The sequence below is a fragment of the Onychostoma macrolepis genome, chromosome 21 (assembly GCF_012432095.1).
Source record: "Onychostoma macrolepis isolate SWU-2019 chromosome 21, ASM1243209v1, whole genome shotgun sequence".
Classification (NCBI taxonomy): domain Eukaryota; kingdom Metazoa; phylum Chordata; class Actinopteri; order Cypriniformes; family Cyprinidae; genus Onychostoma; species Onychostoma macrolepis.
The window spans coordinates 26,973,319-26,998,595 of NC_081175.1; the positions used below are offsets into that span (position 1 = coordinate 26,973,319).

The following is a 25,277-nucleotide window of genomic DNA, read 5'->3' on the forward strand; positions in this document are numbered from 1 at the left end:
GTATGACCTATTTATTGTTAGGGAATTGTAAAAAAAACTATAATACAAATGGATTAAACTACTTAATTTAGTGAGTATACCATGATTGACAGCATGTGGTTTGATACCTTGCAGCAGACATTTTGTAAAATGCATTTTTCATGAAAATTGTCACTGGTGTTACTGTCACTGGTGTTACCTTCCTTATGGATAACACCAGTGACGATCAGTATATCAGGTCTAATGTCACTGGTGTTACTGTGCTGTGTTACTGTACTGTTTTTGTCTGTCACATTAAATAAATAAAACATAATCTCCTTATTTCTTGCATTTTCATTATTTTTCTGTAACTCTGACTACATGTGCTGAAATGTTTTTTTTTTTTTTAGAAGTAATATTTCATAAAAACTTTTAATATTGCTAAAGAAGGTAACACCAGTGACAAAAAAATGATACATGAAATAATTGCACAAAAAAAGCTAAAAAAATAAATACAATTAAGCTGTCATTTATACGTATTCATAAAGTCAAAAGGTAATCTAATAATGTGGTCTAAATTTAAATTAAAAAAAATTTAAGACATCTTGCCATACCAAAAGTGGACGTTTCTGTAGAATGAGCAGACTTGATCCTTACCTGGCTCCACAGGGCGCGAGATTTGCGCGGGTGGCCTGAGAAAGAGCGGGAGGGCGCTGGCGCGGGCCTTAATCAGGACGCCATATTGAATTGTACGTGGACGAAAACGAGGCTTTGAGGGATGCGCTTAACATTTTTTTTTCCAATGTGGCACGCACAGTATAAAGGTACTAAATCATGTAATGTTTGCCAAAATACAGCTTTTACAACTGTTTCATGGCGTTTTTGTCCACTGAACGTTTTTTCAGCAAACGGTGGTGTGTTGTTAAACAGCACAATCCATTGAACGCTCAATATTTTAGATAAGGTTATTAAGTTCACTATTTACTCAATACCAAGACATGTACTCTCTATTGAGAATCTATAAAAGCACATTCTATTAAAAGCATGATTTAAAAAAATAATAATAATAATGATTGGAAGCATGCCACCAATAAAAACAAGGCCAAAAAAATAAATAAAAATAATAATAATGAAATTGAGACATGAATATTGGCAAGAAGGGAGGAATCCTCCTGCAATGAGATCATTGGTTAAGAACTGTATGAAAATGAGAGTTGGCAGTGTGTGATGTTCTGCATGCATCTTGGCAAAAAGTCTAATATTTGGCACCTGAAACTTCAGATTTTAAACAATAACCACTCCATGTCTATATTACATGGCCAAACAACTGTTCCTTGAACTTCCTTCAGATTAGTAATACTAATAATGCATTTAGCATTTGTCTTTCAATCACATTATTGTTGTTGTCATTTTACAAAAGTAATAAGCCACTTGAGACCATGATAGATTTGAGAAGTCATTTTACCGCAGTAAAATAAAACCATAGCCTTGAGTGGCTTATTGCACTATTAGGATTCTGACTAGAACCAGAAAATCTGAGCCTATCACACCAGTCCTCGGGTCCTTACACTGGCTTCCAGTTACATTTAGGATTGATTTTAAAGTACTTTTACTCATTTACAAATCACTCAATGGCATAGGACCTAAATACATTGCAGATATGCTCACTGAATATAAACCTAACAGACCACTCAGATCATTAGGATCGAGTCAGTTAGAAATACCAAGGGTTCACACAAAACAAGGGGAGTCTGCTTTTAGCTATTATGACGCCCACAGTTGGAACCAGCTTCCAGAAGAGATCAGATGTGCTAAAACATTAGCCACATTTAAATCCAGGCTCAAAACTCATCTGTTTAGCTGTGCATTTGTCAAATGAGCACTGTGCTACGTCCAAACTGATTGCAATATGTATAATCATTTTCTATTCTTAACCGTTTTAAATTATTTTTAAAACAATTTTTATATCTTGTTTTTATTATTATTTTTTAATTCCTTGTTTTTATTGTTGTGACTTTTTTTTTTTAATGACTTTTTCACTTCCTTTTATGTAAAGGAAATTCTAATAAATAAGTTCTTGTTAAAAAGATGGATTTTTATGCAAAGTTAATATTACACTATTAGGCTACTTTGCCTATCGCCCATTATAGATCAACTAACATAATCTATAAAGGTACAAAATGCATTTACTTACACATATTTGAGAATCGAGATATTTCATGATATATTTTGGGAATATTTTGAATAATAATAAAAAAAAAAAATACATAAGCCTATATCAGTTATACAGTGGTATTGTGGCTGCTGTGTGTCATATGACAAGCATGAGCACCCCCTTCAAAAATGATGCCCCTGACATACAAAATTATTTGTCAAATAAATGAAACATGATGAAATATTCATTTTAGCTGAAATTGTTATAGATTACTTCTAGAGATTGCAATGATACAGCACATGGTGAAAAATGACTGAATGAATAATACTTAACGTAGGTTAGGATGGATTTTTAAATTGTGCCCCCTAAAAGCACAAGTGGCCCCTGTCTGGCACCCCCAGTTATTGTGGTCTAGAACCGCCCGTGCTTTATTTAATCAGAAACACAGCCTAAATGTTATTTGTGTCAGCCATTTTACTTTTAATTTAATTAGAAGTAGGTCAACAGCGCCCCCTACAGATTAAAAATCCTTAACGAATGGGCGTTAGGACCCGGAGGAGGCTGCCGCTGCACGGGCTGTTACGGTTTACTCTACTCTGTAGGTGCTTTCACAGATGAAATGCAGCGATCCAAAACAGTCAGTCTAATCATCATTCAGACAAACCTTTGCTTCAAGAATGAGCCACACTGCTGCCATGATCTAATCACGAGCACATGTGAGTTAAGTTAACCCATTCCTCTTATTGACAAGACATATCGGCATAGTTTTTCATATCAGCCCGATGCCGATATTTACATTTAAAGCCATTATCGGCCGATTCCGACATCAGTCCCATAATATCCTGCATCCCTACAAGATATGCAATGGTATTGATTAACATCCATGTTCCATAGTATTCACCCATTTCAAGGTACTTGTATAAATTCCAGAGGGGAAAAATAGACTACCATGATTTAGTGGATCACTCACATCACTAACATATGCGGTGTATCAAGAATAATAGCGGCACAGCTGCAAAATCAATTTGTGCAGTGATTCTAATAGAAACCAAAAAAAAAAAAAAAGGAACTTTTTAATTTCCTGTCTACAAAAAGTGCATCTGTACAAAACAAAGTCCTCTTCGTACACTTTTGTAAAACTGGTCACACAAAAGATAAAACTCAGGGGAAAAAAGCCACAGCAGTGGGTCGATCTCTCAGTCTCCAGGTCTCTGGCTTGTGTACTTCAACTGTACAATTTCAAACTGAACTCTCATTCACAACTCAAACACATGACATTTTATATTTGAAATTAAAATGTTAAGCAATACTTCTGGTTCTGTTCTTGGCTTTCTTTAACTCTTCCTCCAGAATAATAGTGACTATAATCAAAGTTACCTGATAAAACTATTCTAACAGTCGGCTTAATCAAAAATAATCCAGTATGTTATCCAGAATGTTAAAAGTCAGTATAAAACAACCAGTGAAACACAAACAGCCCTGCATTCACGCACAACACATTTACACACCGAATCCATCCCTGCAAAAACCTTTAAATCAATGTTACATTCAAATAAGTGACAAACTATACAGACTCAAACACCAAAAAAAAAAGTAAAAAATAAAAAGTGTTATTTTTGAGCAAGTCCGACTGCTTCAGAAAGTGCAGTTATTGCATCAATATACATTTTTTGGAGACTAGCACAAAGTCCAAAAACCAGAAACCTGTTGTATGGAACAAAACATTCCTCTTCATGCATAAAATAGTTCTTTAAATGTTCATTCAGCAGCAAAATATGCTTCGAAAGAGATTAGGTGCCATCAAACTAATTTGTCAAGCTAATTGTTAAGCCAATGCCTGAGAAAGAAACATTTAACGACGACCCTTGTACATGTCAAAACATGGAGAAGAGGACATGAGGAAGAAAAACCTCTCCTTTAATGCATTGCTGTGAAGCTTTAATGACAAATAAAAACAGGGATAATTCATTTATCTCCTGTGTCGTCTTGATGGTGAAGAACCACGGTGTTTTGAAGAGTATCTGGAAGAATGGCCAGTACTTCTAGAGTCAGCTTCATACGAATTAGCTCTGTTAGTGGGGTGGCGGGACTCCGGTAAGCCCCGCCCATCTCCTTCTGGTCTCTGTTCTCTGATTGGCCGGCGCTCTGCAAAACGTGGGTCTGTGGGCCTGTCGCTCATCCGTGGGTTATTAGGGCATTCCAAAGGTATTAGCCGTGGCATAGGCAGATTGCTCGTGTCACGTTGAGGGCGGGGTGTAGGGGCAGGGTCTGTTTCCACAGATGCATGCGTAAGCGGTGAGGTCACAGTGCTTGGATTCCTGATTGGGGGATAGGAGAGACTGCGGGTTGGTGGCTCTCGTTCTTGTTTAAGAATCTGCCTGGCGTCCCTTTCAAAATCTTTTTGCATTGTTTTGATGATAGTTTTACGCATCTTAGCGTCCTCAATCAGTGCTCCCCAATCACTTTGTTCCTGCAGAAATGCATCATTAAAACATCATTAAAAGCGCTTAGAAATACACAACAGCACCTCTTATGGTGGGTTGAAACAAACAAATGTTTAAATGTGTACGTTACCCTGAGTGTGCGTATATGTCCCAGTATGAAGAGACTAAATCTGGCTCTGGTGATGGTTACATTCATTCTCTGCCGATTTCCAACAAACCTTAAAAAAGTAAGAAGCAATGCAATATTACAAGCAGAGACTTGAACATTTTAGTTGATTTATATATAGGCTATGTACACTTACCCAATGGAGCCCATTTCACTGCTGGCTCTCACACAAGACACAATGATGCAGTCCATTTCTCTGCCCTGAAAGCCATCGACTGTATCGACGTCAACCCTAAAACACAATTACAGGTTATTCAACTGTACATACACCATATACACGCACTACTGGTCAAAAAGGTTTGGAATGTTATGTTTTTTCTTTTTTCTAAAGAGGTCTATTATGTTCACCAAGTTGAAAAAAAAAAAAAAACACAGTAAAACAATAATATTGTGAAATATTACTACAATTTAAGAGAACTGTTTTCTGTGAGAATAAGTTGTAAAATGCAATTTATTCCTGTAATGCAAAGCTGCATTTCCAGCATCACATCATCCTTCAAAATCATTCTAATATCAAATCAATCTTTACTTTATTTGTCCCTCATGAGGGAAATTTGTTTTGAGCAATACAGGTAATACAGAGTTGTAATAATATTTGAAAATATTATTTTATTTTTTAATCAAATAAATGCAGGCTTGGTGAGGTCTTAAGGGCTCCATAAGGACTTAAAAAAAAAAAAATTAATTAATTTTACTCGAAATTGTTTGACTGGTAGTTATCAGATCATTTTAAGAATTCATAGTTATACTTTTGTATCTATGGTTCAAAAATAGACTGCTAATTATTATTTCTTGTGGCAATCTGCAAAAAAAAGTTGTTTTTATAAGTTTCATTTTGATGAAAGATAATGAAAAACTTAAGTTGCACACTGAACACTCACTGAAGTTGCTTGTTGTCGATGCCTGAACCCCTGACGGCTTCCAGTATGCGTTGTTTCTGGGCGTTGTAGGGCGTGATGACACCCACTCGCACGGACTGCTTCTCACCCAGCAGCTTCAACAGCAGCAAGACCAGCTTGACTTCTTTGTGATTGGAAAATGAACTGACCAATGGGGAAAACACAATAAATGAACGGTTCAGACACAAGCAGTAAAGTAAAGTCCACCATCCCACCCACATTCCTCCTTTCTTACTCTCTCTCCTTTTTCTCTATCCCATCAGTCACGTCGAACACTTTGTAGGGCTTGAAGGGCCAGCTGTGTGAACAGCGTTTCTGAGCGGTCTCACTGAGGGACAAAAGGACACAAATCAAAAGTCCATATTTATAATTGATGACCTTGGGTGCAAATGAAAAAAAATTTTTTTTTGCACAACTAAATTGTGATTGTGTGACTGTTATAACAAGACTGTATTAACACTGAAGTCACAGACAAAACATGGGGAGAAGTCATTTCACAGAATGCAGTTAAAATTCAAGGCCTAGTCACACCAAGAGAGAATATTTGCGCCATCTTTTCAATTAACCAGTGTTTGTTTAGTATCATTTATATGCCATTTTAGTTTTTGTTCGATAAGATGTTTATAATTTCAATTTTCATTTGTTATTTTTTAATTAAGATTTAAAATTTATATACATTATTCCCCCCCATTTCAGTTTTAATTTAAATTTTAGTACTTCAACTAAATTAAAACAAGAAAAGTTCCCTTGGAAACTAGCCATTTATTTTATTTCAAGAAGTTTTTAAATAGTTTACGATAATTCTGCTGCAAGACAAGATAAAATACCAGAAAAGTACACCTATTGCCATATATACCATCAACTGAATATTCGTATAAATCTCACCATCACTGAATAATAGAGCTGGGTTCTGCCAACTACTTTACAGGTTGCATAACAATATCACAGTTGGATTGTGACTGAAACTGCATTAAAAGTACCAGAGATGCCCAGCATGTCCGCAAAAGAGCGAGTCTGCAGGATTTGTTTTAATCTTTCCTGTAGCACACTTCACCTTTCCTAAAGCACATGAATAACTGAAGCGCTTTTTCGCATGGCTCGTTGAATACACCTTTCATCTGCGATTTGTGTTGCATTTTCGTTTTATTCTCGGTATGAATAGACCTTCACAGCAAAGTGGGAGTCAATCAGTGTCAGTGGAACATGTTTCTTGAGATCTGCAGACCATGGTTTAGTTTGCAGTTAGCAGCTCACTATGTTGAACACTCACCACACGCACTGTCCTCTCAGTGACCTGAGGAGTCTTAATTCAGACTCGGTCATAGTCGTCTGCTCCCGATCATACTGCCTGCACTGCCCCTGCCTACACATCATACACAGGAATCGTCTGATTGCAGAACACGGTCTTCTCTCTCTCCCTCTCTACTCATACCACAAGTGTAAACATTCCAAACAAACAAGGATCTGGGTGCGTACCAGTCATCCTTAAGAGCGCTGTTGTAGATGTACTTGGAGGGGAATTCACAGATGTCCGGGTGCATGCGGTACTGCACGCTGAGAAGGAGGATGGTAGATAAAGACTGATAAAGACTTTTGCATAACCTTGCCATAAGAGACTGATCGTAGCCAAACTCCTTTGCTTTCTGTTATAACACAAAAAAAATAAAATAAATTATCAAATCATACACAAAATGCAAAGACAATATATTTTTTTCTGCAGCTTTAATTTATGGTTATTTAACCCTTATGCTGTTCTGAAAATCCGTATTTGAGCAGCCTACAAAAAACAAATGGCTTATAAATCTCATTACAGAAATAAACAGATTAAATTCATTATTTGACAAAATGGCATTACAAAAAAACATTAATAATAATAATAATAGCAGCAGGCTGGTTTAAAACAACAACAAAAAACACTTTTTTTTTGGAAAGTTGTTATACTATGTGGGAAAAAATAAAAACAAATATTAAATGACAAGGAGTCAGGGCACATGAGGGTTAATGCCATAATTTACAACACAAATCTAAAAAGACACAGGAAATCCTAACCATGTGTGTGTTTAAATTTGCATGCATGCTTGGTTACCTGAGAGACAACTGTTGGTGGAAGCTGGTTGGGATCACCGACAAGGATTACAGCAGGACTTCGGTACAGCATGGGAATCAGAGTCTCAGTTTCTTTAGCCTGACTAGCCTACAAAAGTGCAACGACAAAAAGCAACTTTGAAATATAGTTGTTAGGAGTATTAGCGCATTTATAATATAGACATTATGTAGTTTTCTTTCATCGTGTTGTCTTTTGCACTAGCAGTAATAAGAGATTCAGTTCATCGAAAAATGACAAGTGCAATTGTAGTTGTACTACTTTTGTATTCAACCAAATGAAAACACATTTCATGAAAACGATAAGAGATTTTGGTACCTCATCGATGATGACGCAGCTAAATGGTTCATGTCCCAGACGACGGAAGGCATTCTCGAGGACAATACTTCCACTGGTGCTGAGCGTGCAGCAGATCACATGAGCGTTTTGCAGCACAAGAGCTTGACTCTCCTGCCGCCTGCTGCGACACTAAGAAAGAGACAAGAGGTATGTTTGTTTGTGGGAGTATTAGAAGTATTGTGAAACACTAATGTGAACAAATGTGACTGTTTACCTCTTTAATCTGCCGACTCAGTCCTTCCCTCTCTTTCAGAAGCTGTATCTTCTGCTCCATCAACTTCTTGAACTGTCAACCAACCCATGAAGTTAAAGAAATTCAACACCACATTTAGTTTTGTTTTAATGCTATCTCTATATTCTCTCTTTTAGAAACTTGTGTGGAAGATGCATTACCTCAAAAGAATCCTTCTTGGTTTTAGCACATCGCTGGGAGAGATTTTCAATACTTTGGTCCAGTTGCTCCTTCCGCCGGTGTATGTCAGAGTCTACAGTTTGCTGGGCTCGCTCTACACACAAACACCTTATACATGAACACCACATGCACATGCATTAACTCTTGAATTGTAAGTGCATGAATTTCTCTCTCACGTGCTCTAGCTTTAGTCTGGTGGTCGAGGCTGAAAGGTTTTAGGGACTTCGAGATGGTCCTTTCACTTCCCAATCGTACCAGGTTTATATCACCGCAGTTACCTATACACAAAAGTGTTGTGAGACATGCTTTAATGTGACAGTATATGACATGCATGCTTTTTTTAGGTGTCAATGTGTGCGCAAGCTCGCAACCTTGAGGTGCGTTGATGTTTCGGCATTTCTCTTTAAAGATCAAAATGACTTTCTTCATCAGACTGTCGATGGCAGCGTTAGAGGGAGCACAGAGAAGAACTCGTGTCCGTCGAGACTTGGATTGAAGGTTCCCAGAAGGAGCAGCACTGTTAGTGCCCTGACCAGATAAACACACACAAAAAAAACAAACACACTCAGGTGCAGTTGCAGATTAAGGAGTCCTTGACAGCATGCACAGCGGGCAGAAATAAAAAGATACATTCAGACTAAAAATAAAAAAACAAATACCGAAGATAGTAGTTTGTACAACAGGCCACCAATTGTTTTACTCTTCCCGGTTCCTGGAGGACCATGAATAAGGAGAAATTTTGGGGTCTTCTGTGTTCTCTTGATCATGGCAAGACCGCAAGCTATTGCTCTTGCTTGGTCCCTGTTGAACTCCTGGAATGCAAAGAAAGAAAGAACGAAAGAAAGAAAGAGCAAGAGAAAGAACGAGCAAAAGAGTGAAGGAAAAAAGGGAAATAGAGTAAAGGAAAGAGTAATATTTGATTCAGGTGTATAAAAAATACATAATGTGCAAAGCTGTAAGTCCCTAGGACCAGGATTAGAAACCACTGCCTCAGATAAACCCAAACTCACTGGTGAATCCAGGTCCGGTGGGCTATCCAGAGTGTGCGTGAAATAAGACGCGTGTGGCGCAAGAAGAGGACGCAACATTGGTCTATTTCGCAGCAAACACAGTGCACGAAATTCCCGGAATATGCTGATCAATGATCCAATGACTTCACAGAGCACAGGTTGGGAATTCACCGAAGATACATTACCACGTGTCTGAATCGTCAAGTTTAGAATTGGCCTGGAACCTGAGGAGGGACAGAGTAATGAGACTGTGGACATAAATTTACACAATCCTTTTAATGACAGCACAAGTCACACACCTGGACCTCTGTTGGACACACTGGACCGAGACACATAACCAAAATAAGGATGTGGTTCATGTAAATTAGGTTCGTCATGGGCATATGACCCAGTGTTGTCAGGCAACCAAAGTAGCACAAGGTCATCTTCTTTTGGGTACAGTTGTTTTGTATTAGTTTCCGGAGAAATGTTTGCTACAAAAAAATAAATAAAAATGTAAACCTTTATGAAATGGTTGATGTTTGAAAGGATACTCCCCAACTGTAACAATTAAAGACTGTAACTGTATCAGAACACAGTTTACTGAACATCAGACTGTAAACTGCCCAACATGGCTGAACTTACCTGTGAAGCTGGCACTAGCTGTGCGATTGCTGTATTCTATACCCTGGACTGTTAGGTTAAGCTTGACTCTGCCCTCTTTGAGCCATTCACTCGCCATCTGTATAAATTGTAATTGGTTAACATTAACACTGGTACTAAAATGTACAATTATTATCCTTGTAATAGAAGCAGGACAAAAACAAATTAAAAGGGATAGTTCACCCAAAAATGGAAATTCCATCATTAATTACTCACCCTCATTTTGTTCCAAACCTGTAATACATTTGTTTATCTTCAGAACACAAATTAAGATATTTTTGATGAAATTCGAGAGCTTTCTGACCCTGCGTAGACGGCAACAAAACGGACATGTTCAAGGCCCAGAAAGGTCGTAAGAACAGCTTTAAAATAGTCCATATGACATCAGTGGTTCAACATTAAATTTACGAAGGTACGAGAATATTTTGTTGAATGAAGTTATTTTTTTCCTTGCGCACAATTTCTTCTCTTCCGTGTCAGTCTTCAATGTGCATTCACGAGAGTATCACGACGCATGCGTGTGGTGCTGCTGACGCAGGAGCCAGCATTCTGATGTAGAACACGGATGCTTGGGTCGTGGTACTCTCGTGAACACGAAGACCGACACAGACGAGAAGAAAATGTTGAATAAAGTCATTGTTTTCTTTATGCACAAAAGTGTTCTCATATTCTTTATAAAATTTAGGTTGAACCACCGATGCCACATGTCCTTACTACCTTTCTGGGCCTTGAACATGTCAGTTGCGTTGCTGTCTATGCAGGGTCAGAAAGCTCTTGAATTTCATCAAAAATATCTTAATTTGTGTTCTGAAAATGAACGAATGACTTGCTAGTTTGGAACAACATGAGGGTGAGTAATTAATGACAGATTTTCATTTTTGGGTGAGAAATTAACCCTTTAAATTGTATAAGAGTCAGTCCTAATTACATCCAAGTATTTAGACATTGCAGATATAAGATGTAGTCCCACCTCTTCAAATGCATTAACTAGCAGCAGGGGGTACAAGGTGTTGAAGTACTCCAGATAGCTAGGAAACTGAACTGGCACTTTCTTCAGCGGCAGTTGGCACAGATCATGTGGACTCCCAAATGCTTTGTAGTTGTCAAGCATCCTATATTCCCATTTAAGGATTGCTTGGGTCAAGATTGAAAGGTCAAACGTCTGGCTTTGATCCACCGTGGGTACTGGTTTGTTAACTGGAGCCTCAGGTCTTTGGTATACCTTGTAAGATGGTGGCTCCGAGGTGGAGCTTATTTTAGAACTGGTGACCAACTTGGGAACATGTGGAGCATGTTGTGAAGGAAGTGGCTTTGGGAGTTGTGGAGGACGAAGAGGTTGAAATGTTTTTGGAGGTGGCATTGCTGGGGGCAGTCGGGGAATCTTCGCTTTCACAACAGGAGGAGGCTTAGCTCCTTTTTCCATTTCAAGGACAAGCGAGGCACTGCGGGAGCTGGGGGTGTATATTTTTGTGGTAGAAGGTTTGGCCTTTTTCTGAGACATAGGTGACATTCCAGGCTTCACGAACAAATGATCGTCACTTCCAACAATAGGAGTCGGAATAGGTTCAGGTGTCAAGGTTGGCCCTGGGGTATCTGGCTCACTATCTGTATCAATGTCCATGTCAATAGGATCTCTCTGAGTAAGAAAGAGTTCTTCACCATTTTCTTCCTCAAACTGCTCCGTTTGAGAGCACAGTTCCATGTCGGTGGGTTCCATCTGAGTGAGGAACATCCATTCGTCATCATCCTCCAGAGTAGGTTTTCCTTTTTCCATGTTGACTTCAGCGGTCTCACTGGCTTGGAAGTACTTTGATTCTATTCTCTTATTATTTCCAGCCCCATCACCTTTATAATTGGTTCCTGATGCAGCCTTTTCATTATCCTGCTGATGGTCAGGATCTGGCTGAGGACAGGGAACGATATCGCCAGCCTCGCTGCTTGCAACTGTAGGTTTCGGTAAGTGCACTTCAACCGGCTGATTGATCTTTGCTGGTTTGGGAGCTAATGTCGTGATGGCTCCTGTTGCTGGCCTCTGATGCTTCTCACGACTTTGCCTGAAAAACTGAATATCTTGTGATCCCAGAAGTTTCTTGTTGCCTTTTACAATAGATTTCTGTGGAGAAGTTTTAGTGGCTCGACGCACTCGCTTTGTCTTCTGTTGTGGTTCCACCTGCACTTTCTGGCCATGGCACCTCAGTTTAGCAACACAATCCAGGGAGCGCTGAGAAAGTTCAAATGCTTTCCTTTCCTTCTTTTTTAATCCCAAACGCTCTGCTGTTGATTCTGGCTCAGCAACCTTACGCACCTTCTTTGGGGGAACAATCGCAGGGGTATTACGTGAACCAGGGGCAGAAAAATAAGGAGAGGAAGATGATATACCACATGAGGATGGAGAAGTTGAAGAGGAAGGTTCCTCTGCGTCCTGAGATGTGGAGCTGCGTTTCCAGGGGTGGTGCCTGATTTTTTGAGCAAGGGCATCAATTATCAGTGGCTTTTTCGGCTTTTTCTTATCAGATGGAGTTGTGTTTGTGCTTTTAACTGGTTTTGGTTTGGCAAATTTATCCCAGCTTTCTGCAGTACTGGATGCTTTGGACAGTGACGATGCACATGAATCCACTGGCTGTTGTGGCTGCTGCTGTTCTCTGATCTTATCTTCTGCTTGCTGACAAGCCCTCTCAATGTCTTCATCTGGAATTAGTTCAGTTTCTGAACTTGATGGAGATGCTTCATGAGGAGCTTCATCCACCTGTGGTTTGAGTAGTTGGTCTGCTTTGGGCTTCTTCGCCATGTCTGACGCATTAAAATCTGAATCATCCCAGGCAGATGCCACATATTGCTGGGTCTCAAACTCAAAGACCTGTGATTCACTGAGATCATCATAATCACGACCAGGGCTCTCAGACAAGACACGATCTTTTGGAGACCTCAGGATGTCATTTGGCCTTTCATCATTATCAGAATCATCAGAGATAACAATGGTACTGGACTCCACATTTTCCTTTGAGGTGCCCATGGACCTGTTACGAGTTTTTCCAACAGCACTGTCAACTTCGGAGTCACTAGATTCAACTTTGTGGATAGATTTTGTCAGACGAACCCGTTTGATATTAAGGGGTTCATCGTCATCCTCCTCCTCCTCCTCCTCCTCCTCCTCAGCTCTAAAACCACATTCCTCTTTAGCTGATTTTAAGGACTGACTAGGCTTTTGTTTGGCAATGGCTTTGATCTTTGACAAATTCTGGTTATTTAATCTGGATCGAATTTCCTGCACTTTTCCCAGATCTGGTTTAATGCATTCCAACTGAACAACTGGTCTCAACTGTGAAACTGACACTGGGTCAAGGGGTTCCTTCTTAGCCTTTATGATAACCTCAAGACCGCTGCAGACTTCCTCATCCAAGTTCCAATTTCTATAATTCCAAATTGGCTCCTCTTTGATAATAACAGATTCATCTCCTGCTCTGCTCGGACCTGCCTCCTGGTCCTCGTGTTGTTGTTGATTTAGGGTTGGCACTGAATTTCTGGAAATAACAGTGTTTGTAGCTGCCTCCACTGATGGTGCACATGGGGGTGGAACAACAGAGTGTGGAGAAGCAGGTCTTTCTGGCATCGACCGGACAATTTTTAACAAACACTTCTGAAGCTCATCAGATTCAGAACGTGTCAGATTCCATCGTTTATTTGTAACTCCACGCAACTGCTTGTTAAGCAAATTAAAAAATTGGGTCGCGCTTGGGACAGATCTCTTTATCCCTTCTTTCAGCAACAGTCGAATCAGTTTCATGCAGCCAGCAATTATGGCACTAAAGCCTCCTCCAGATGCAGGCAGTCTTCCAACTATCCCATGGTTGTATGAGGTTGAACTGACTCCGTGAAGCCCACCCATCCTGTCTGGTGGTCCATGCATTTCATTTGATTGGATGATGCACAAGACAATCTCTCCCACCCACTTGAGGGCACAGCGAGAAAGTATTCCCATTCGTCCTTCAGTAGAGTGTAGCTCAACAATTTGAATAAGGATACGAGTGAAGAACTCCGTCACTTTATCGCACGCACTTGTCTGTCCGGTTAGCATGTGCCGATTTTCTCGTATCTTGTCACAAAGATAGTGGATGACTTCACTAATATAGGAAGCGTTGAGCTCTGGAAGTTCCATTATGGAACAGACAAATGGAATGAACCACAGAAAAGTGCTTCCGTATACACGCATGCTCTGGCCCATTTCAGAATCAAGCACGGTGACCAGGGACTGCATATCCTCATAGATCACATAGTTGCTGGAAACGCCACTGTTGGACGACGAACCAGATGCCTACACGATGAACAGAAGGAAAAACAGTATTCAGCCTTTTCCTAACAAAGTGCAGGAAATGTTTGTTGCATAAAGAGAGTGCCGTGTCAAAACGGAAATCTTACTTGGTTTGGCTTTTCTGAGGCATAACAGTCATACACCATCTGACTGCAGGTCACCATATTGTCATCATATTCAGGTTCCACTTTAACCATCCCGCTGTGCATTTAAAAAAATAAATAAATAAAAAAAATAAAAAATAGGTTTAAATAACTTCTCACAAAACCCTACATTACTAAGCACTTTGTCAACAAAAGTTCCAAACATGACATTTCAAAGCAGCCATTTACGGTCCAAATGGCACTACTTGAACCATTTGCCTTGTCAAATAATGGGCAGGTTCGCTGAATCAGAAGTTAAAAAAAACGTTTTTAAATGGCATGTGGAGATCTTCACTAGGCGTGTTTCCATTACAGATTTGCGCAAAACTTTGGCAATATTTTATAATGTTGATAAAAAAAAAAATAATAATTTAAAAGTATTGCGAAATGACAGCGTTTCCATTAACCAATGTTATGAGACTAAAACGTAACTTTCCTCTCGCGATAAGTCATGGCAACGGATTTTGGTGTGATTTTGGCTATATTTATTCGGAGGCGGTGTATGCGTGTATCTTTACAGAAGCTGCCCGGAGAGCCGCTTCAGAAACATGCGTGGCTGGAATAAACAAGCTTTGACTAGAGTGGCCGCAATGTTCGTCAGTGGCCATGTCAGAGCCACACTGCACTGCAGACGTGTGCAGTGTAAATTGTCTAAGCATTAATGGCAGGGAAAGCCCCTTATACTTTAGAGCGGCCACATATATGAAGTGTTTCTTGGAGGTTATAGTAAATTGAAGAATGATCATATGACTTTACACATGCCATGTGACCTGTAAATACGAAAAAAACATTTCCATCACAGTTTTGTGAAATACTCCATTTTCGAATTGCCTGAAAAAACCTCACGCGAGCGTAAAAACTTTTGCGATATATGGGAGTTTTTGCGAAATTGATGCGTTTCCATTAGGCGTATTTTCAATTTGCAATTCAATTTCAAGAGTAATGGAAACGCAGCTACTTTTAAGGTGTTGCATTTTGCAGCTATTATAGACGTCATTTTTAATATCCAGGAGCAATGCATATGGAATGGAATCATTACACAAAGTCTTTTTTTTGTTTTTAAATTAAGGATATGTGGGAATAGTGCTAAATTTTAATTATGCGTTTTCAAATGCTGCAGCTGTTGTGGCTTCTGCAGTACCTGTAAAAAATCCCTCCCAATTTCTTGGAGTTTTAATGCCAGAAGATGGATTGAGTATCAGAAAGATAATACTTCACATGGCCTTTTATACAGGTTTACAAGGCAAAGTAAAATTGGCTGCAATTCAGCATGGCATCAATTCCTTTCAATAAATTCAAGATTTTCATACCCCATGGTTTTTTGCCGGATGTTCCTAATTTCCGCAACATAGCTGGCTGCTCCGGTGATTGTCTGGAATGCTGTATTAGGGTCAACCTGACCCCAGATTTTAGAACCAAGTCGGTCCAAAATTACCATAAAACAGTGGAGGGCTGGCCAGAATGGGTCAGAAGCTGGGTTATCCTCTAAAAAAAATAAAATTAAAAAATTAAATAAAATGCAATGAAACTTTTTAAGTGGACCACTTTTAATCTATTGTATCTCATCACATCACATCACATCATGACATACCATTTTTCAACCCATCCATTGTGTTGAGTATGCAAAGTGGGATGTTAAACTGTCCCATGAACAGAGAGTCCATTGCCTCCGCACTGAGCTGCGTTAGTAACATACAGATACCTGTAGGGCACAAAAGAGCATAACTTCAAAAGGTGACGTCACACTCACCAAGAGATGAACAATGAGAACCATTTGCCAATTCCAGGTCAACCTGACACCACACCCTATTCAAGTGCTATAGAGCTCTTGAAGTTTCCAGATTAACATGCACCTGAATAGGGCACTGTGCAACACTTATTTTACAGTAGGAAGACACTAGAGCAATCCATCAAGCATCCTGAATTTCTGATCTTATTCCTTTCTTTCAAAGATCCAATTTCTATATTAACTCTTTCCCTGCCATTGACAATTTTATGGCAATCCATGTTTTCACTGGTAGGGGTGCTATTAAGCATCAAAATAAAAATGCCAAATAAAATGTCAAACCCATTAAGAGGTACAGGAATGTGCAAACTTCGGGGTGTCAAAAAAAAAAAAAAGCAGGCAGGAAAAGAGTTAACTGCAGGATGGTGAAATCTTTGTCATGAGTGGAGGAACAGAAACTTAATAGCAGGAATGACTGCTGTCTAGCTGGAGCGTGACTAACCAAAATCTCTCAAATTGTACAAGTTTAGTAACAAAAATGAAGGAGCATCATAAAAACAGAATTTGGAGAAAACTCTAATAAACAGACCTAGCCAGTAGTTCTTCTTGTTTTGCGAATCATAGAGGTGAGAGGGAAGCATTTGTATGACGCCCCCTGCATAAGACTCTTGCGTCAAATCTGGAAAGTCCAAAGATATTCCAAGCTCAATGACATAAAACATGCAGAAGAAAATCTCTTGAAGGTCATAGTAGGCGTCCCGGTCCACACTCTTCATGGTCTTTGCTGTATCGATTGCCCAGCGGCGCACCTTGAGAGGAAAGGTGGAGTAAGAGCAAGATTACCTATCAAAAGAGGACCAGCCTAATACAATATGGCTTTTTGACTGAATTACCTGTTCGTTGGGATGAACGAGAAGCAGATATATTCCTTGATACTTTTCGAACACAGTCAAAGACTGCTTCATATCCTGCAACTTACACAAGGCCTTTACCACCAAATCACCTGTAGAGAAAGAAAAGAATGTAGAAAAGCACTAAAAATCACATTTACGTTATTATAAACTCTGGTTGGGATTAGTAAATTGTGGCATTCTGCCAAATATTTTATGACAGCCAAAAATAAAAATAAAAATAATATTATATTATTATTAATAATATATATATATATAAAATTAAGTACCATCTGCATTGGATGCTTGTATCACCCTGTCAGTGTTTATTTTTAAAGTAACGACTAGCTGACTCTACATTATTTTCAACATTGTGTCATTTGACTTTCTGATTGCTGCGCATTTCTACTGTTGACTACTTATACCACGTTGATTATGGAGTAAATTATCACTCAGGGGAAAATGTAATTTAATAATGTGGAACCACATGGCTAGCTTTTTAATCAAGCTCTTTGCCACCTTTATTACCAGAGGATTAGGAATACAACAGAAAGATATGAATGGACCAGACAACAAAGCCGAGATGCCAGCTGACCATCTGAATTGGCCTCTTTCCAAGCTTCCATTCTCATACGTTATCAGACACTGTCCAATAAGCATATAGCTCAGGCTTTTATACAGGTTACTCCACTTGCTTTCCACAATTATGTATTCATATACATAATATTTAATCAAATCAATAACCTTCCAGTTTTCAGATTTTTTTAACCACCCACTACACCACATGGAATGATGTTGGATATGAGAGTGTGACTTACACAGATCACGGTAGCAAAGCAAGTACGGATACTTCAGAACTTCAAACAGTGGGAAACGGAGACGGTCGTGGAATTCTGCAGGCGAGATCTTCGACACCGGCTCCTCGTGATCATCTTCAATAATAAAGATATCGTCCTCCTCCAGCTCCTTATCCAGAGCAGTTCCCAACAAACGCACAAGTCGAGCCTTCTCCATTTCCCACAAATGCTGCAAGAAAGCAAGAATTAATGTCTGGACACATGCAAGCTCAAAGAACACAACATTTAGCAGATGCTTTTATCCAACATGAATTACAAGAACAAAAGCAATTAGTCAAAGAGCCAACAATTTTCATAATAAACAATGCCAGTTTAATTAGACAACTAGATTAGGAAGTAAGCTAGAGAAGAGATGTGCAGAGAAGAAACATGGTGAAAACACCAAGGTCTTCTGTTCTTCAGAAAATAGAAATGAATCAAACTTATTCCACAGCTATTGTTAAATGCACTTTTGACGTTCCAGCAGCATACACTTAAGCATTTCAGATTAAGCACATATGGACCCATTTCTGTGCAAGTTTGTTGTGATCGGAACAACTTGGAAGTCTGGAAGTGTGTGATCCACAGCCATTTAGTGTAGGAGGCCCAGGTTTTTCTCTTTAACCATGTACAAACTCAGCAAATGTATGATGCCTAGTGTTTTAAAATCTGTTTGCAGTCATTGCCCCAGTTCTCTTTTGGTTCACATGGCCTTCAACATTCTTTTGATAAAAATAGAGGCAAATGCACTGAATAATCACTTTGTGATGCAATTTAAATGTTTTGACAGACTAGATGGCAGACTGCCACCCTTACAAAGAGAACAAGATCAACAAGCCAATAAGTGAGGTGACTGTGACAAAAGAATAAGTATTGGTGAGATAAAGGAGGAGAACAACTGGAAAGAAATCGTCGCTTAAAAATGTAAGTGTAAATTGCAAGCAAGTTGGTCAAATGTTCTGCGGCTGCAAGCATTTCAAGTTTGTTGTCTCCAACAATAAAGTCCGATTTTGGCATCTGAACTGTGACTTGAGTGTTACTTGCAGAGAAGAGAAGGCAGTTTCTACAAGAATTCACAATGTTAATAACAGTGAAAACATGTTCCATACAACAACATTCTGAGAGCAACAGTAATTTGTATCATTACATATGGTGGCTTCTGTGAGAAATCACTCTTGAGGTCTTGGATGCACCACATGCTGCATCCAATGTAGTCTGCCGAAGCCTTCCTCCACTGTTTGTTTGGGTGGGTGATTTGCTGGCATCAACGGTGTGCATTGCATTTAAGTGATACTTCAGACTCGAAGTACTCCGATGATAAGACAATTCAGCTTTGCAGTGGCTACAAATAGCTTTAGTTCTATCAACTCCACCGTGTGGAAGAGGTTTAAAATAAAAATGTCCATTTAAGATTTCGGTACCTTTTTCCATTTTTCTGTCCGCACCAGATATTTTCTGTTTCGCGCTGTAGCTCTCTTAGGCACACAACAAATGCTTTCATTGGTTGAGACGCGTGATGACGCTCATCCCAAGCAGCCAGTAGCCTACTGATAAACATCCCACCCCTCCTGTGACCCATGGTTTGTGTTGTATTATTAGAGTCTATCTATGTGTATTCAAACGCAGTGAGCAACGGACTTTCAAAATAAAAAGTACGTTAACGCGCGATAAACCAATTGTCGGCGTTAATTAATGCGTTAACGCGATAAAAACACGTTAACTTGCCCAGCCCTAATATATATATATATTTTTTTTTAAAGAATAGTATGCGTGACCCTGGACCACAAAACCTGTCTTAAGTAGCACAAGTATATTTGTAGCAATAGCCAAAAATGCATTGTATGGGTAAAAATGATCGATTTTTCTTTTATGCCAAAAATCATTAAGATAAAGTAAAGATCATGTTCCATTAAGATATTTATACATTTTTTACAGTAAATATGTTAAAACTTATTTTTTGATTAGTAATATGCGTCGCTAAGGACTTCATTTGGACAAATTTAAAGGTAATTTCTCAATATTTAGATTTTTTTTTTGCACCCTCAGATTCCAGATATTCAAATAGTTGCATCTCAGCCAAATATTGTCCTATCCTAACAAACCATACATCAATGGAAAGCTTATTTATTCAGCTTTGGTCCAGGAAAATTGGTCCAGGGTCACATATAGAATAGAAAACACTAGTGTTAGTCTTTTTTTAATTTTAACATTTTAAAGAAAACATGCAGTTAGAAAACGAATAGAGAGTGCAAGTGTTAGAGGGCTTTTTAAAATAATAGTATAACAACTTGTACACAAATGGCTATATTCACAGTGATTATACGATATTCATATTTTGATTAATATATGTTCTACATGCAGTATGTACTGCAGTATGAGTTAAGGCTGCTCGGTGCCTGCTCAAAATTCTGTGTAAGAACAGACAAAAATATGCCTGCTGTCACACCTCAGTATGAAAGAATCCAGTTGTAATTGCTGTGCAAGTGCATTTATACCACCTCTGAGCCATATTAAACCGTTTGTGTACAGACAGCTAAATGAAAGCACTTCGGTTACACCTTTACAGTGCGACTTTGGAAGACTTTTGCTCAGAGTGTTTGTGTACCTTGTGCAGCTCAGGGACCTGGTCTCTGGCTCGATGGTACTCCACCACACACTCCAGACAGCAGCCTAGGTCTTCATTCAGGGAGTCCATCTCGCTCTCAGACAACCGTCCTGAACTGTAGCGATGCAGCATGGCGACTATCGCTGCGTCACCCTCCGCCTCCAGTGAGGTGGTGCACCACAGACACTTCTCCATCACGATCACCTGTGCACACACAGATACGGACAGCTTAATAAAACACATTCTTAAAGCCTCCATTTGTTTCTACAGCACTTCTCTCCTCATTCTCCAAAATGCTTTCAAGCATCTTTTCAGCAGCTTAACACTCATGTTGATTACACAAATACAATATTCTTGATCATGGATTTAAAAAAGAATAAGTGGATTAAAGGGACGCTTCACCCAAAAAATGAAAATCATAATTTACTCACTATCAAGTTGTTCCAAACTTGTATGAGTTTCTTTCTTCTAGTGAACACAAAAGATGATATCGTTAAGCAAACAGTAGCTGGTAGCCATTGACTTCCATTGTCGCTAGAGACTGAGGATGAGCCAGAAGATAAATAAGGAGAGGAACACCTGTGAGTGAAAGTCAATGGCTTTGAACTGTATAAAATAGAGCTGCAGCTTGTTTGATGTTCGTCAGGAATCTCAGCTTTGTCTTGACCAATAAAGTCTGATTTCTACAACATTTCCACAAAATCTAACCATGGAGAACTGCACAAAGCCAACATCTATGAAAGAGCTGCAAACGTTAAAACGTTAATCAGGTACACAAGTGCTAAAATGCCTAAAAGATAATATCATTATCATAAAACATGGACAGTTGGAGCACAAAGATGAACTTTAACATCCTGGCCAAACAAATCACCCAACTTGATTATAATAAAACCACTGTGGACAGTTTTGGGGAGTGAGAGGAAGACTCCTCCAGCACTTCGGAAGCAACTGGCACATATTTTGATAGATAACATTCAGCTGGAGAAATCCAGAAGTTGCATAAATCTATTCTAAGGTGTTTGGAAGCTGTATTAAAAGGCAAATATTGCCCATTTCCCAGGTGCTGACATTTTTTGTCTTTGCCCAACCCTTGTAGATACCTCCTTATTGAGTATTTGTGATTAGTTTATGTTCGGATTAATTAACATACTCCATTTTTGCAAGTGGATTTTAGCGTTTGCAATTACTAAAACGTCAATGAAATGATTACTCAAAACATGCAACTAGTGGAAAAAGAAAGGTGTGTGATTGCAATGACAAATTTTCTTAATTTATTATTTAATTTTTTAATTCTTAATTTTCATTTTCACTGTCCCACAAGATAATTTATATAATTAATGTTTTCGTTATTTAAAATGCAATAAATTGTTAAACACCTTTTGTTATAAAAGCTGCAGTGTTGTTCGATTTTTTTTTAAATTTTTGAGCCAAATCTCAAAATTGTCCTATGGTGTGACTGTCTCAAGCATGGTTTAATTTAATTACAACTTTTATAAATTAAAATGAAAAGCATAGAAATGTTAATAAATACACCTGGCGTAATTGTACAAGTGTCCATTTTAGTAAGAGGCAATCATTTTTTTTCCATCCAACATTTCTGAAAGCGTAGGAACTTGACACATTTTGTCTCTGAAAACCATGTCCTCTGGTGTGACACCATATCCTGATTTTAAATCAGCAATTCCAGAGAAGACTTTAATTAGTTGAAGGACCCCATTCATGGTTGTGTTACTGAAGCCCCCTGTGAAGCCCATGACATGTGTACATGGTAACCGTCTCTCAGAATTGCTCAAATATTTAACTGTTTTGGAACTACTACAAAAGTGTTACGTTTTGTTGTCCTTTGGTGTGACACCCCTAAATTATATATATATATTTTTTTTAAATCAAAAACTGCATTTTAAACTACATCAACATGGAAAATTATGCAAATGCATCTTGCTAACCGCTAATGACTGGTTAGCTTGGTATAGCAAGGTCACTAATTGACAGAAAAAGGCTGAAATGTCCTACAGTGTGACAGAAAATGCCCTCCGGTGTGAAGCCTGTACTGTCACACCACAGGACAAAGATGTCACACCAGAGGACAAGGTCTCTTTAAAAAGCATTTTAAATAATTAAATAAGATTTGTGTAACTCCTTTTTTGATAATTTTCTGTGTTCTTAAATGTGTCAGCCACACCACACGGATACGTTTTCTATGCTTTGATTTGAACGAAAACAGCGTACCCTTGTGGTGCGGCTGACACAGAACAGCGTATGTTATTTGCGTCTAGTGAATATTCTCAAAAATGGCACTAGACGAATTGTTGAATAAAGTTATTTTTATTTTCTTTGCGTCCAAAAAGTATTCTCGGCGCTTCATAACAGTCAGATTGAACCACTGATAAAAGATGGACTATTCTGACGATGCTTTTCATACTTTTCTGGGCCTTGACGGTGTTATTTACTTGGCAATCAATGGGACAGTCAAAAGCCTCCCTGTTTTCATCCAAAATATTCACATGCAGATTGACACGTGAATTAACACACTGATTGACTACGAGACTGAATTTTGTTGATAAATTATTTTTTGTTTTGTTTAAAATACATGTTGATATTGTTTGTATCAAAATTAAACTTTTTCTCCTTTGACATTTAGAAAATTTAACAACTACCATTGCTGTCCTATGGTGTGACGCACATAAGAGAACCACAGATTTGATTTTTCTCTCAATTGTTTTTTTTTTTTGGAGTATTGCAATAGGGGAGATAAAATATCACAACTTAAAATGGTATAATTTTCAGCAGTTTTGAACGAATGACAGTAAAGTTTGTCTTGTCAAAGTTCGTCTTGAAATTGTCCAACAAGTCATGGGGGGAAAAAAAATGATGTTTTTTCTTGATTCTGGTCACACCATAGGAAAAAATGATGGTACAGTTCAGTAAAAATGTTAAAAAAATAAAAATAAAATAAAAAAAGCAGTGAAAGAATTGACGAAGTTAGTGACCCTTTATATTTTGAAAGTGACGTGAGGCCAAGTATGCTGACCCATACTCAGAATTTGTGCTCTTTGTGCACACACAGCGCCCAGGGGAGCAGTTGGGGGTTCAGTGCCTTGCTCAAGGGTCTCACCCCCCACAGACAATCCCTGCCGGACCGGAGACTCAAACCCATGACCTTTGGGTTACAAGTCCGACTCTCCATCCATTAGGCCACAAATGCCCCAAAGATCAGACGTCATATACGTAAATATATGCATTTCTTTTTTGAAAAAGGTTTTTTTTTTTTACAGAGAAAAACTACCAGAGAAAAAAAGAGAGAGAAAGGAGTGCATGTATTAATCCAACAGACACCCTCAAAATCAAGAGCATAGCTTGGAGAAAAAAAAGAAAAAAAAACTACTAATAAATCAGAGCATTAAAATATTTTAAACGGATCAAAGTTAACATGGTTCTACGCTCTAACCATGAGGGCAGTTGTGGCCCAATGATTAGATTTGGTCTTGTAATCCAAAGGTTGCAGGCTGGCGGGGTCTTGTAACCCAAAGGTCACGGGTTCAAGTCTCAGTACCGGAAGTTAACGTATGTGGGGGAAGTGAATGAACACTGCTCTCTTCCACACTCAATACCACGACTGAGGCGTCCTGGAGCACACGAGCAAGGCACCAAACGCCTAATTGCTCCTCAGGGGCCACAGCAAATGGCTCCTCCAGGTGTGAGTTCACAGTGCGTGTCTGTGAAGCCAGAAGATAAGACAAAAGTGTTCCCACACAGTGGAAATCTGTGTCTAAAAAGTATACAAACCAAGGTCAAGAATATGCCTTTTCTACAGCCTCCATTGTATGTTTGTGCAAAGATTATATTATGCATACAACATAACAAGGGTGTATAAATGATCAGTGTTCAGCTATAAGTACATATTGTTATCTACATGAACATACAGAACCTCTTATTTTTTTAAATGATGAGAAACTATGAAAATCCTTTGGTTGCTTTATTTGAATTACATGAACAGAAGAAACGAAACCAATGGAAACGAAACTTATTAGATTGCACCGTGGGTGACTCCTGCTCCGATTTACACAAACTAAAGCCATCCCAGAGTCAAGAGCTGAGAGCCAACAAGCACTCACTGACCAAACATAATAATATCATCATTTAATTTTCACAAATGCTTCTATTGTCCACACTAGCAAGAAAGTATAAGCTGAACTACATCAGAGAGCTGCCAAATGTCTACCAAAAACAAAAGACGTCACATTAACACAGGCAAAACAGAGCATTTACTTTTTAACTCCAGGCCTCACAACGCCATAAACATGAGGTCCCTGCAGGAGGAAGAGTGAACTTCGTTTGCACGCTACAAAAAGTCAAATGTAAACATGAGAAATGCAACCAGAAAACAACAAACGAGTTACCCGCAAAGCTCCAACGGAGGAAACTCTGAGTCTTTCAGCGATGTTTCATCTCATTTCCACACTGACACGGTTGTAAATACCTTAAGTCCACTCAACAGTGAGTTTTACATGGTCTCTTTCTTGCACTCGAGTCTGCTCTCCACTGGAAAAAACGCCTACAGCCGCGTCGCGCTGCGGTGACGTAATGCTGGGGGCGGGTCTGTCCATTGCGCCTGCGCAGCACCACAGCGCGGGCTCCG

At 38.9% G+C, this 25,277-nt stretch overlaps 1 protein-coding gene across 4 annotated transcripts; it reads right to left on the bottom strand.

Moving 5' to 3' along the window:
* Positions 1-3,169: 3,169 nt before the first annotated feature.
* Positions 3,170-25,246, bottom strand: setx (senataxin). Of its 4 annotated transcripts, XM_058758178.1 has the most exons (27): positions 25,039-25,229; positions 21,070-21,106; positions 20,639-20,842; positions 18,016-18,223; positions 17,201-17,310; positions 16,897-17,116; positions 16,173-16,283; positions 15,892-16,066; positions 14,546-14,639; positions 11,100-14,441; positions 10,112-10,208; positions 9,787-9,960; positions 9,488-9,711; positions 9,137-9,289; positions 8,849-9,005; positions 8,654-8,755; positions 8,459-8,571; positions 8,280-8,351; positions 8,045-8,194; positions 7,709-7,816; positions 7,099-7,265; positions 6,893-6,985; positions 5,858-5,950; positions 5,605-5,766; positions 4,860-4,955; positions 4,688-4,775; positions 3,170-4,583 (listed from the first exon to the last, which is right to left on the bottom strand). In XM_058758178.1, the coding sequence occupies exons 3-27, from the start codon at positions 20,831-20,833 to the stop codon at positions 4,083-4,085; spliced, it is 7,005 nt and encodes a 2,334-aa protein (XP_058614161.1). In that variant the 5' UTR covers positions 20,834-20,842; positions 21,070-21,106; positions 25,039-25,229; the 3' UTR covers positions 3,170-4,082. The 4 variants fall into 4 exon arrangements, with proteins under 4 accessions (XP_058614161.1, XP_058614162.1, XP_058614160.1 ...); XM_058758179.1 differs by lacking the exon at positions 21,070-21,106 and having other exon boundaries at positions 25,119-25,246; XM_058758177.1 differs by lacking the exon at positions 21,070-21,106 and having other exon boundaries at positions 25,039-25,228.
* Between the last annotated feature and the right edge of the window lie 31 nt (positions 25,247-25,277).